General features: G+C 47.5%; 1 protein-coding gene across 1 annotated transcript in view; it reads left to right on the plus strand.

The window, feature by feature from the left end:
* slco3a1a (solute carrier organic anion transporter family member 3A1a) overlaps nucleotides 1-13371 on the plus strand; it is a 181154-nt gene that overhangs the window by 142447 nt on the left and 25336 nt on the right. Inside the window, 2 exon segments of the mRNA XM_052040509.1 lie at nucleotides 9326-9424; nucleotides 10870-11139. Coding sequence (XP_051896469.1) covers nucleotides 9326-9424; nucleotides 10870-11139 — 369 coding nt within the window.

A 13371-nucleotide genomic window follows, 5' to 3' on the forward strand; every position in this document is an offset into this window, starting at 1 on the left:
CAGATGCTGCAAATCTGAAATAAAATCAGGAGAACGCTGGAAACACTCAGCAGATCAGGCAGCATCTGCAGAGACAGAAACGGGGTTCAGGTTGCAGGTCGATGAGCTCTCATGAGAACAGATGAGAGATCTGTTTCTCTCCCCTAAGGAGTGCAGGTTTCTTCCCGTGAAGGGCATCAGTGATGGGGTTTTAATGATGTGTTGGTAGATTCGTTATCAGCAGCCGGAGCTCAGCTTTCTTCTCATCTAAGTTCCTGACTTGAATTTAAATTCTCCATCTCCCATGTTAGTATTCAAACTCATTTCTCTGGCTCCTGGATGCAAATGATAAACTCCACCACTGTCCTAACATCCGTCATCAAAGATCCCCCCCATCTGGGCCGTGCCATCTTCTCGCAGCTACCATCAGGTAGCAGTTACAGAAGCCTGAAGTCCCACACCACCAGGTTCAAGAACAGCTACTTCCCTTCAACCATTCTGTTCTTGAACCAACCTGCACAACCCTAATCACTGGAGTTTAGCAACACTATGACCACTTTGATCATTTTGCACTAACATGGATTTTTGTTTTGTTCTAATTGTGTTCTTTCTTGTAAAATTTGTGTTTAATTTATATGAAATTTATGTTTTTCTTGTGAATGCTGCTTATATGATGCTCTGTGCCTGAGATGCTGCTGCAAGTAAGTTTCTCAATGCACCTGTGCATACATGGACTTGTGCATGTGACAATAAACTCAACTTTGACTTTGACTTTAATAAACCCTGTGCAAAGCTGAAGTGCAATTATCGCTGTAATGTAGAGGACACAGCAGTATGTGCACAGCAATCTCCCACAAAATGGCAATTGGGAAAATAATCAGAATTGGAATTGGTTTATTATTGTCACTTGTATTGAGTTACAGTGAAAAACTTGTCTTGCATACTGATCGTACAAATCAATTCATTACACAGTGCATTGAGGTAGCACAAGGTAAAACAATACAGAATGCAGAGTAAAGTGTCACAGCTAGAGAGAAGTGCAGTGCAGGTAGACAATAAGGTGCAAGGTCATAACGAGGTAGATTGTGATGTCCAGAGTCTATCTTATACTAGGGAACCATTCAATAGTCTTATAACAGCAGGATAGAAACTGTCCTTGAGCCTAATGGTACATGCTTTCAGGCTCTTGTATCTTCTGCCTGATGGCAGAGGGGAGAAGAGAGAAAGTTGGGTGAGGTCTTTGATTATGCTGGCCGCTTTACTGAGGTAGTGAGAAGTATAGGCAGAATCCATAGAGTGGAGGCTGGTTTACATGACGTGCTGGGCTGTGTCCACAACTCTCTGCAGTTTCTTTTGGTCCTGGGCAGAGCAATTGCTGTACCAAGCCATAATGCATCCAGATAGGGTGCTTTCTGTGGTGCATCAATAAAAGTTGTTGAGGGTCAAGAGGGACATGCCAAATTTCTTTCACCTCCTGAGGAAGGAGAGGCGCTGGTGAGCTTTCTTGGCCGTGACGTCTACGTGGTTGGACCAGGACAGGCTATTGGTGGTATTCACTCCTAGGAACTTGAAGCTCTCAACCCTGTCAAACTAAGCATTATTGATATAGGCAGGTGCATGTGCACCACTCCCCTTCCTGAAGTCAATGACCAGCTCTTTTGTTTTGCTAACATTGAGGGAAAGGTTGTTGTCATGACACCATGTCACTAAGCTCTCTATCTCCTTCCTGTACTCCAACTCATCGTTATTTGAGATACGGCCCACTACGGTGGTGTCACCTGCAAACTTGTAGATGGCGTTAGAGCAGAATCTGGCCATGCAGTCCTGAGTCTACAGGGAGTAGGGTAGACGGCTGATGATGCAGCTTTGTGGGGCACCAGTGTTGAAAATAATCGTGCCGGAGGTATTGCTGCCTATCCTCACTGACTGTGGTCTGTTGATCAAGAAGTCAAGGATCCAGTTGAGGAGGGAGGTGTTGAATCCCAGGTCTTGGAGTGATGAGTTTGTTTGGAATTATAGTATTGAAGGTGGAGCTGTAGTCAATAAACAATAGTCTAACGTGAGTGCCTTTACTGTCTAGATGCTCCAGAGATGAGTGTAGGGCCAGCGAGATAGCGTCCACTGTGGACCTGTTTCGAAGGTAAGCGAATTGCAGTTGGTCAAGGTAATCCTTTTCGGTGACGTTAAGTAGGGGATATATTATCCCCACAACAGGGAAATCTTCCCCTTCTTCAATGTAATGTCACAGAATCTTTTGTAATGAGAGAGAAGAGGACAAGATCTAAATGTAACATATCTTGCATGTGGTAGCAGTGCTAACAGTTCTGCACTGGAGTGTCAACTGAGATTTTGTGCCCAAGCCTCAGAAGTAGAATCCACAGCCTTGTGACTCATAGGTGAGAGAGCTACCAACTGCGGCTATAATTGAACTGTATCCTCGCTTCTGCTGTGAAGCAACACCTCTGCTACATAACCCTCACGGCCAGGGCTCATCCAGCGCTGACATCTCTGCATGAAGCTACTTTAATGAGCCAGTTAATTCAACACATGCAGCCTTTGACATATGGAGTAAAAGCTCTGTCGAGATGGGCCACTGCGAGCAGCAGGTAGTGACAGGACACTGTCAGATGTTGTTAAGTATCCTTGGTGAACCACCAGTTCTTGTATCCAGGAGGGATCTGAGACACACTCCATGGCTCCAGCTGCTTTAGTCAGAATCTCTCCCCAGTGCACTTAAAGTAAGAATTGTCTCAACTCCAAGAAGCACTGACTCAGTGGCACATCTAGTAGAAGCTGCTGCCTCATAGCTCTAGCGACCCGGTTTTAATCCTGACCTCTGATTGTCTTGTGTGGAGTCTGCGGGTCACAGGGTGGGTTTCCTCCGGATGCTCCAGTTTCCTCCCACACCCCAAACACATGCAGGTTAGTAGGTTAATTGGCCGCTGTAAATTACCCAAAAGCAAATGGTAGATTCTGAGTGGAGTTGACAAGAATGTAGGGAAAATAAAATGGGATTAGTGTAGGATTAATATAACAGGGAACGTGATGTCTGGCACGGGCTGAAGGGACTGTTTCTATGGTCATCGATTCATAGAGTAATACAGCACAGGAACAGGACCTTCGGCCCAACTCGTCCATACCAGCCAAGATGTCCATTTGCTTGCATTTGTCCCCAGTCCCTCTAGACCTTTCCTGTCTGTGCACCTGTCCAAACGTTGTAATGTTATGTCCTCTTCCACTTCCTCTGGCAGCTCATTCCATAAACCCACCAACCTCTGTGCGGAAAAACTTGCACCTCAGATCCCCTTTAAATCTTTCCCCTCTCACCTTAAACCCATGTCATCTAGTTTGAGACTCCCCTACCCTAAGAAAAAGACTGTATCTACCCTATCTATGCTCCTCATGAGTTTATAAACCTCCATCAGGTCACCCCTCTGCCTCCTTCACACCAGGGAAAACAGCCGCAGCCTGTCAACTTCCTCCTTATAATTCAAGCCCTCCAGTCCCGGCAACATCCTTGAGAATCTTTTCAACACCTTCTCCATCTTAATCATCTCCTTCCTGTACTGTGACGACCAGACTGCGCACAATATTCCAAGTGCGGTCGAGCCAAAGTTTTGTACAACCGTAATGTGACGTCCCAACTCTTGTACTCAGTGCCTCGACCAATAAGAGCGGGCATGCCAAACACCAACTTCACCTCCTTGTCTACCTGTGTCGCCACTTTCAAGGAACAATGTACTTGTACCCCAAGGTTTCTCTTTCAAGAACATGGTGTCTGTCTCTATGACTCTGGGACACAACAGGGGATCTGAAAGCATCGGAACAGCTGGAGATTAGGGACACCAGAAGATCACAGGTACCAGCTGGAAGCTAAGGCACCCACAGAAGGTTGGATGCAAGATAGAAGATTGACCTGAAACGTTAACTCTGATTCTTCCTCCACAGATGCTGCCCAACCTGCTGAGTATTTCCAGTACACTCTGTTTTAATTTCAGATTTCCAGCATCTGCATTATTTTGCTTTTGTTTGATAGAATGACTTGTTTTGATGCTTTGATCAGAAACGTTGCAAAGTATGATAAAAGTTCACTGCCAATATTTCGGTTTTCACCTCTGGAGAATGGTTGGAGGGATGATACAGAGGAGTCCAGTTGTTCATAAAAGCTCCCTTGCATTATTTTCAAAAAGCACAGAGGAGTCATCCCCACTGTTGTGGCAACATTTATTTCTCTGGCATTGTTGAAATCAGGTTTTACAGCCATCATTGTTGCTGGAGATACACGTGACTGCGGGTGCTAGAACCTAGAGCAAAGAACAAACCGCTCAGCGGGTCAGACAGTACCTGCGGAGGGAAATGGACAGTCGACGTTTCAAGACCCTTCATCTGGATGCTGACTGTCCATTTCTCTCCACAGATGCTGCCTGACCCACTGGGTTCAGCCAGCACCTTTGATGTTTCTCCTTTTGTACTGTGTGAGCAGATGGGGTGTGTAGAATTTAAATTGGTAATTTGGTTTATTATTGTCACATGTACCGAGGTACAGTGAAAAACTTTGTTTTGCATGCCATCCATACAGATCATTTCACTACATCAGTACATTGAGGTAGTACAAGTACTGGAAGGGGCTGCTGCTCAAGTTCTGACTGCACTTCAGCCCGACGCTGCTGATCTACAGTCACCCAGTGCGACGGGGAGGGGCAGGTCATGCGGGGGATCTCCTGATGGGTCTTCTCCTGGGCCTAGCCGAGCCGGCCATCCACGGGTCCAGGCGGCGGGCGGCCGAGGGTTCCGGCCGGTCCGCCTGCCTGCCTGTCTGTCTGTCTTCTGGGCTTACGTCCGCGCACGGGTGTCCTTGGAGAGGGAGCACGCTGTCTCCGCGGGCACCCTGGTTGAGTTCCGTGCTCGGTGGACCCCTCGGGATTGCATGTGTCGTGGATGATGAAAATGCGATTCTTCTCTGAAGTGTTGCGTGGTGCTTTTAGCGGGTGTTAGTTAGTGTTACTGCTGTAGTTATGTAGATGCTTAGTTTGTTTTCTTCTCTTTTCTGTATTAGAATTGTAGTATTTTGACACTGGATGTCCTTTTATAGTGCTTTTAGCTGGAGAAAGTGCAGTGCAGGTAGACAGTAAGGTGCAAGGCCATTACAAGGTGGACTGTGAGGTCAAGAATCCATCTTATCTGTGGTATTTTGGAGATCATTATTTAGCTTGAGGAAATTTCTGACCATTGTCTGGCGACGTAAACTTTTATCTCACACTGTTCTTGATTACCACTAGGTGACAGCAAAGCTCCATGTCAGGCAGAGGGGATCCCTGAATGCAGTAACCAGGGCTCAATCAGTAGTAACCACCAGAGGGCACAGCACTCCACATCACAGAGAAGGCTGCCTGCAGACGGGTAATGCTGAGCACATTCAGGGCTAAGATCAATAAATTGTAGGATTCGGGGAATTGAGAGTACTGGGATCTGTCAGGAATATGGAGTGGGAATCTAAATATTGGTGATAGGACAGGAATGTGGAGTGGGAATCAGGATATTGAAGATGGGGCAAGAATACAGAATGGGTATTGTTATTGGAATTGGTTTATTATTGTCACTTGTACCGAGGTACAGTGAAAAACTTGTCTTGCATACCATTCGTACAGGTCAATTCATTACACAGCGCAGTTACATTGAGTTAGTACAGAGTGCATTGATGTAGTATAGGTAAAAGCAATAACAATACAGAGTAAAGTGTCACAGCTACAGAGAAAGTGCAGTGCAATATGGTGCAAAGTCACAACAAGGTAGATCATGAGGTCATAGTCCATCTCATTGTATAAGGGAACCGTTCAATAGTCTTATCACAGTGGGGTAGAAACTATCATTAAGCCTGGTGGTATGTGCCCTCAAGCTCCTGTATCTTCTGCCTGATGGGAGGGGAGAGGAGAGAAGAGAGAATGACCCAGGTGGGTGGGGTCTTTGATTATGCTGGCTGCTTCGCCAAGGCAGCGAGAGGTATAGACAGAGTCCAAGGAGGGGAGGCTGGTTTCCGTGACGCGCTGGCCTGTGTCCCCAACTCTCTGCAGTTTCTGTCCTGGGCAGAGCAGTTGCCGTACCAAGCCGTGATGCATCCAGATAGGATGCTTTCTATGGTGCATCAATAAAAGTTGGTGAGTGTCAAAGGGGACATACCGAATTTCTTTAGCCTCCTGAGGAAGTAGAGGCACTGGTGAGCTTTCCTGGCCGTGGCATCTACATGATTTGACCAGGACAGGCTATTGGTGATGTTCACTCCCAGGAACTTGAAGCTCTCAACGGATGTTAGGATCAGGCAGAGATGTGGATCTGGAAATCCAGGGAGACTGCAGATGTTGGAATCTGGAACAACACAGGAGATCTGGAAGAAGTCAGTGGGTCAGGCTGCAGGACCTGCAGAGCTCCTCCAACATCTTGTGTGTTCCTGGAAGTCAGGATATATTGGGATCAAACAGGAACATGATGAGGTGAAGGATCAGCCTCGATCTTACTGAAAGTCAAATTAGGCTCAAGGACTGAATGGGCTCCTCCTGCCTCTACTTCAGGTTGGTGTGTGTGTCTTGTTGCTTCTTAGCCCCAGAATGTTTCTGAAAACAGAGGGTTTGTGGTGAGCCGCTGCCAAAGGGAGGGGCTGCTCTTTCTGCTAGACCCTTGGAGAACTTGGAATGGAGCTAAACCTTTCCAAACGTAAAAATTATCAACTACACCGTTCCAAATGTAAAACTTACGGAACTACACCGTTCCAAATGTAAAACTTATCAGGTGACCTCTCGATACCATTAAGCAGCTGGTTATAAGGGGATTCAGGATCACTCCACTGAGCAATTGGAGTAAAGCCTGACGTTGAACAGGCTGTCCAGAAATTTCTGGAAGGTAAAGTGCACCTTTAAATCCCTGTGCCTTTTCCAGCCACTCCCAACGTCTGGAACTGCCTCAGGTTTTCAGTCGATTCTTTTATCAGGCACAAATGAAATGGTGAACATCAAGCCATGGTCCAACTCTGGGTCAGCTCTAACCTTTCTGCCCATTACTCCCCTCTGAACTCTGACCCTGCCACCCCTCATTGACTTTGCCCTCCACAAATCTGCCCCATCGCACTTTGACCTCACTCTTGCACCTACCCTTGACTGTCCTCCTTGACACAGAATGACAAACTCGACCACCCTGCTCTCTGGATCCAGGAACTCTTCTCTCAGTAATCCCAGACTGTTTGTTCCCATTTCTTATCATTTCTTTTGTATCTTCTGCCCGATGGGAGGGGGAAGAAGAGGGAATGTCCGGGGTGGGTGGGGTCTTCGATTATGCTGGCCGCTTTACTGAGGCAGCGGGAAGTGTAGACAGAGTCCATGGAGGGGAGGCTGGTTTCCGTGATGTGCTGAGCTGTGTCCACAACTCTCTGCAGTTTCTTGCCGTCTCGGGCAGAGCAGTTGCCATACCAAGCCGTGGTGCATCCAGATAGGATGCTTTCTACCGTGCATCGATAAAAATTGGTGAGGGTCAAAGGGGACATAACAAATTTCTTTCTTGCATACAAACCTTCGTTCCTGTGAACTGCAAAACTGATTTCCTCTCTCTCTCCACTTGTCCTCTTATCAGCCTGGTGTGCTTTTGATGCCATTCATTACAACACTGCGGAAGTGCGGTTACCATATCGAGTGATTTTTGGGCATTTACCAGCTTACAGACAAAATTGACTGATAGACGTCTGTAAAAGCAGAACCTGTTCGTTACCTGGGCCGGAGGCAGTGCCTGAGGCCTAGATTTTTACTCCTTCCACTGGGAAGTTTCCCCACTGTTTTCACACTCATGTAACATCCCCATAGAAATGGCAGCTGATCCCAAAGCAGCCGCCCAGAAGTAGGGGTGGCAGACCTGGGGGTGGGGGAGGAGGTGAGGGGGGGCTGGGGGGGAGGGGATTTCGGATTTGTTTGGCCCTGGGGCTTATCAGATGAACAGTCTTACTGGGCAGAAGTGTTACTATGACATTAAGCGGATATAAGTCCTGCTGTGGTGGAGGGTTAGACCTTAAGACTATAAGATATAGGAGCAGAATTAGGCCATTTGGCCCATCAAGTCTGCTCCGCCATTCGATCATGGCTGATTTTTCTCAACCCCTTTCTCCCGCCTTCTCCCCGTAACCTTTAACCCCCTTACCAATCGAGAACCTGTCAACCTCTGCCTTAAATACACCCAATGACTTGGCCTCCACAACCGTCTGTGGCAACAAATTCCACAGATTCACCTCCCTCTGGCTGAAGAAATTCCTCCTCATCTCAGTTCTAAAGGGACGTCCTTGTACTCTGAGGCTGTGCCCTCAGATCCTGGACTCCCTGCTGATGGAAACATCCTCTCCACGTCCACTCCTAGGGCAAGGGGAAGTCTTCCTGCCTCCCCTGACCTAGAGTTTACTTCGGAAATGCTAGTCAATTACTTGAGACATTGGAGGAACCAATGGACTCCTCAGGAATGAATTGTGGTTGTATTGAAATAGTTGGCCAATAAGATAGAAATCCCCTGAGTTAATGTGGAAGACAAAGAACATAAGAAATAGGAGGAGGCCATCTGGCCTGTCGAACCTGCTCCGCCATTCAATAAGGTCGCGGCTGATCTGGCCGTGGACTCTTGATCCACCTACCTGCCTTTCCCCATAACCCTTAATTCCCCTACTATGCAAAAACCTATCTAACTGTGTCTTAAATATGTTTAATGAGGTAGCCTCTACTGCTTCCTTGGGCAGAGAAGTCCACAGATTCACTCCTCTCTGGGAAAAGCAGTTCTTCCTCATCTCCGTCCTAAATCTGCGCCCCCAAGTTCTCGTTATATCACAAAGCCCTGCTGTACTTGTGCTTGCCATGACTGTAATAGCACTTAGACAACCTCAAAGATGCTCCTGAGCACTTTACAGCCAATGAGAGACTTTTGAAGGATGGTCCCTGTTGTAATTTAGGAAGCAAGATAGCCAATTTGTGCCCAGCAAGATCCCACAAACAACGATGCAGTAATGAGAGTGACTTTGTCCTCTGTGGTACTGATCGAGGGGTAGGAACCGGCCAGAGTTCCAGACAGACCTACTCTGCTGTTCTGCAGAAGGTCCACAGGACCTCTTCCTCCACCTGAAAGGAAAGAGTCCCCGGTTTAATACTCCATCAAACATTTAGCGTCTCTGACACAGTACTGCCAATGGGCGTCAGCCTGGATTTGCAACCTCAGCTCTCTGGGGCTTGAATTGGGGGTAGAACTTCTATCCATTGAGCCATTGTCAAAGATCAGAGCAAAGCTCGCTACTTGTACCCCTGCTGAGTTTGTGTTTTCTCCCGATTTTCAGGAATTCTCTTCACCACCCTGGTCTTTGGTCCTGCCTGTGGCTTCATCCTGGGATCGCTCTGCACCAAAGTCTACGTGGATGCAGTTTTCATCGACACCAGTATGTGAGGTGTATGTGTGTGTGTGTGTGTGTGTGTGTGTGTGTGTGTGTGTGTGTGTGTGTGTGTGTGTGTGTGTGTATCTGTCTGTCTGTATACCTGAGTGTGTGTGTGAGGGAGTCTGTTAGAGCAGGCTGGGGGAAAGTCACTTATCCCAGGCACACAGAGGGAGGCAACGTCGCATCAGGTTCAGAGGGGAAATGGTGACAACAGCCCAGAGACTACACGTCCAAAACCACTCTGCTGCAGATGATAGAACAGGAATTTAATAAATCTTGCAGCTGAAGGGATCAAAGTTAGAGACTGACATAGAAATTAAATTGTTCTTGAATACTAACAACAAGTTGCACTTAAGTGACACCTTTAACTTTGCAAAACAGCACGAGGTGGGCAACATTTGACTCTGAACCACATTAGGGCAGGAGGGCAAATATTGAGGCAGGGGGGTGGTTCTAAAGAGGATGGGGTAATGACAAAGCATTTCCAGGGCTTCCAGTGGCTGAGAATTGGAATTGGTTTATTATTGTCACAGGTACCGAGGTACAGTGAGAAACTTGTCTTGCATACCGTTCGTACAGGTCAATTCATTACACAGTGCATCAATGTAGTACACGGGAAAACAATAACAGAATGCAGAATAAAGTGTAACAGCTACAGAGAAAGTGCAATGCAGGCAGATAATAAGGTGCAAGGTCATAACGAGGTAGATTATGAGGTCAAGAGTCCATTTTATCGTACTAGGGAACCGTTCAATAGTCTTATAACAACGGGATAGAAGCTGTCCTTGAGCCTGGTGGTACGTGCTTTCAGGCTTTTGTATCTTCTGCCCGATGGGAGGGGGGAGAAGAGAAAATGTCCGGGGTGGTTCAGGGTGGGATTAAGCTGGCTGCTTTATCAAGGCAGCAAGAATGTAAGGTCAGTGGGATGATCAGATTGGACGAGTTTGGAAATCTCGACAGAGGGTGGTTACAGAGACCCAGGAGGAAATTTGAGCGGAGGAGTGGAAATTGGTAAACTGGGACCCCCCCCAACAAAAGAAAGGCTAACAGCGTTGCAGCTAGTAGAGCTGCTGCCTTATAGCTCCAGCTACCTGGGTTCAATCCCGACCTCCAGTACTGTTTGGGTGGAGTTTGCACGTTCTCCCTGTGATCACTTGGGCATCCTCTGGGTGCTCCGGTTTCCTCCCACATCCCAAAGACGTGCAGGTCGGTGGGTTAGTTGGCCGCTGTAAGTCGCTCCTGATGTGTGAGTGAGGGGTAGAATCTGGGGGGAGTGAATGGGAATGTGGAGAGAATAAAATGGGATTAGTGGAAATAGGTCAGCATGGACTTGATGGGATGAAGGGCCTGTTTCCGTGCTGTATGGATCTGAGGGTCTCTATTCTAAGTGGGCAGGAGGTGTTGGACGGATTTGGTTGTTTCTCTGAGCGGTTCCTCTCAATCTGCAGGTAAACTGGACATATCTCCCGAGGACCCTCGCTGGATCGGGGCCTGGTGGGGAGGCTTCCTGCTCTCCGGTGCTTTACTCTTCTTTTCCGCGCTCTTCATGTTTGGCTTCCCGCAGTCCCTGGTCGTCAAGAGTGACAGGCTGCCGGAGAGCGAGACGGCCACACTTCCCCAGAGCATCCCGCAGCAGTTCGAGAGGTCCAAGCCCGGCAACGGGGTGATGGAAATGCGGCAACCAGCCCACTCCCTGTCCTGCTTCCAGCAGATGCGAGGTCAGTGAACATGCGCCCTCTCTACCAAACTCCCACCCCACCTGCCCCCACCAACCCCCCGAAGGAAGGAAACTCTGTTTGGTTTCCATGGGGGTTCATTCAATATTATAGATCAGCCAAAAGATACTATTTTATTCAAAAGCTGTTTATGGGATCTTTCTATGTGAAAGCTGGCTGTCACGTTTACTTCATTACATTAGTGACAGAAACAGCAACAATTACATTTGTGAATTGTATTTGATTGTCCTAAAGCTGCGACTCGTGTTATAGAAATTAAAGTGCAAACGTAAAGTGCTGGGGATACTCAGCAGATCAGGCAGCATCTGTGGAGAGAGAAACAGAGAAACAAAGGACTGCACATGCCGGAATCTCCCCTCCCACAATATCACAGGCGAACTGCACCTCCCCGTTGGCAGCCACTTCAACTCCCCCTCCTACACTATCACTGAGATGTCAGTCCTCGGCCGCCTCCACTGCCAGGAGAATTCCAAGCACAGACTGGAGGAACAGCACCTCATTTTCTGTCTTGGAACCTTGCAGCCTAATGGCGTGAACATTGAATTCTCCCACTTTAAGTAATCCCCCCACCCCTTTTCCCCACCTCCCCCCCCACCATGTTTCTTCTCTTCTTCCCTTTCCTAGCCTCTCTTTCTTCTACCCCCTTTTTCCTTTGTCTCTTTACCTTTGACCCATCCCCTGGTGGATCTGCTCTCCCCTCCTCCCCCGCACCTGCACATCACTATTTCTTACCATTCATCTACCTATCGCCACCTTGAGCCCACCCCGCCTCCCCCCTTTTGTCCACCTATCACTGCTCTGCTTTTCCCCCCTATATATTGGGCTTCCCCTTTTCCTGTCTTCAGTCCTGAAGAAGGGTCCTGACCCGAAACGTTGACCGCCTGCTTTTCTCCACGGACGCTGCCTGGCCTGCTGAGTTCCTCCAGCATCAGCGTGTTTTTCACCGAGGGAGTAACAGGGTCTCATTTTCAAATCTGATACCACCCAGAATGCGATGTTGATTTGAGATCCGGGTACTGTCTGAGAGAACTTGCCTCCTTCACAGGGGGTATTTTACATATATCTGAGAAAGTCAACTGAGAAAGATTGGGTTTTTTGTCTCAAAATTTAGGACCTTCCTGGAGCAGGGCTTGGGTCTGATCTTACACCTTAACCATGCTCTAGTTAGCAATCCCAAATCAGAATCAGATTTATTATCACCAACTTAGATGACATGAAATTTGTTTTGCAGCAGCAGGACAGTACAATGACATAAAATTACTACAAGTTACAAAGATAAATAAATAGTGCAAAAAAAAGGAATAATAAGGTCGTTCAGAATCAGGTTTATTATCACTGACCTATGTCGTGAAATTTGTTGTTTTGCGGCAGCAGTACAGTGCAAGACATAAAGACATAAAATTACTCTTAAGTTACAAAACTAAATAAATCGTGCAAAAAAAGAGGAATAATGAGATAGTGTTCATGGGTTCATGATCGCTCAGAAATCTGATAATGGAGGGAAAGAAGCTTTTTTCTGAAATGTTGAGTGTGGGTCTTCAGGCTCCTGTACCTCCTCCCTGATGGTAGTAACATGAAGAGGGCATGTCCCGGATGCTGAGGGTCCTTAATGATGGATGCCACCTTCTTGAGGCACTGCCTCTTGAAGATGTCCTCGATGGTGGGGAGAGTTGTGCCTGTGATGGAGCTGGCTGAGTCTGCAACCCTCTGCAGCCTCTTTTGATCCTGCACATTGGAGCCTCCATACCAGGCGGTGATGCAACCAGTCAGAATGCTCTCCACTGTACATCTGCAGAAATATGCAAGGGTCTTTGGTGACGTACCAGATCTCCTCAAACTCCTAACAAAGTAGAGCAGTTGGCATGTCTTCTTTGCGTCAAAGGCCCAGGACAGATCCTCTGAGATGTTGACACCCAGGAACTTGAATCTGCTCATCCTTTCCACCTCGACCCCTCAATGAGGACTGGTGTGCGTTCTCCCGACTTCCCCTTCCTGAAGTCCACAATCAATTCTTTGGTCTTGCTGACACTGAGTGCGAGGTTGCTGTTGTGACACCACTCAACCAGCCGATCTATCTCACTCCTGTACGCCTCCTCGTCGCCATCTGAGATTCTGCCAACAACAGTGGTGTAATCGGCGAATTTATAGATGGCATTTGAGCTGTTCCTAGCCACATAGTCACGTGTAGAGAGAGTAGAGTGTGGGTATTCAGGC

Source organism: Pristis pectinata, chromosome 28 (assembly GCF_009764475.1).
Source record: "Pristis pectinata isolate sPriPec2 chromosome 28, sPriPec2.1.pri, whole genome shotgun sequence".
Lineage (NCBI taxonomy): Eukaryota > Metazoa > Chordata > Chondrichthyes > Rhinopristiformes > Pristidae > Pristis > Pristis pectinata.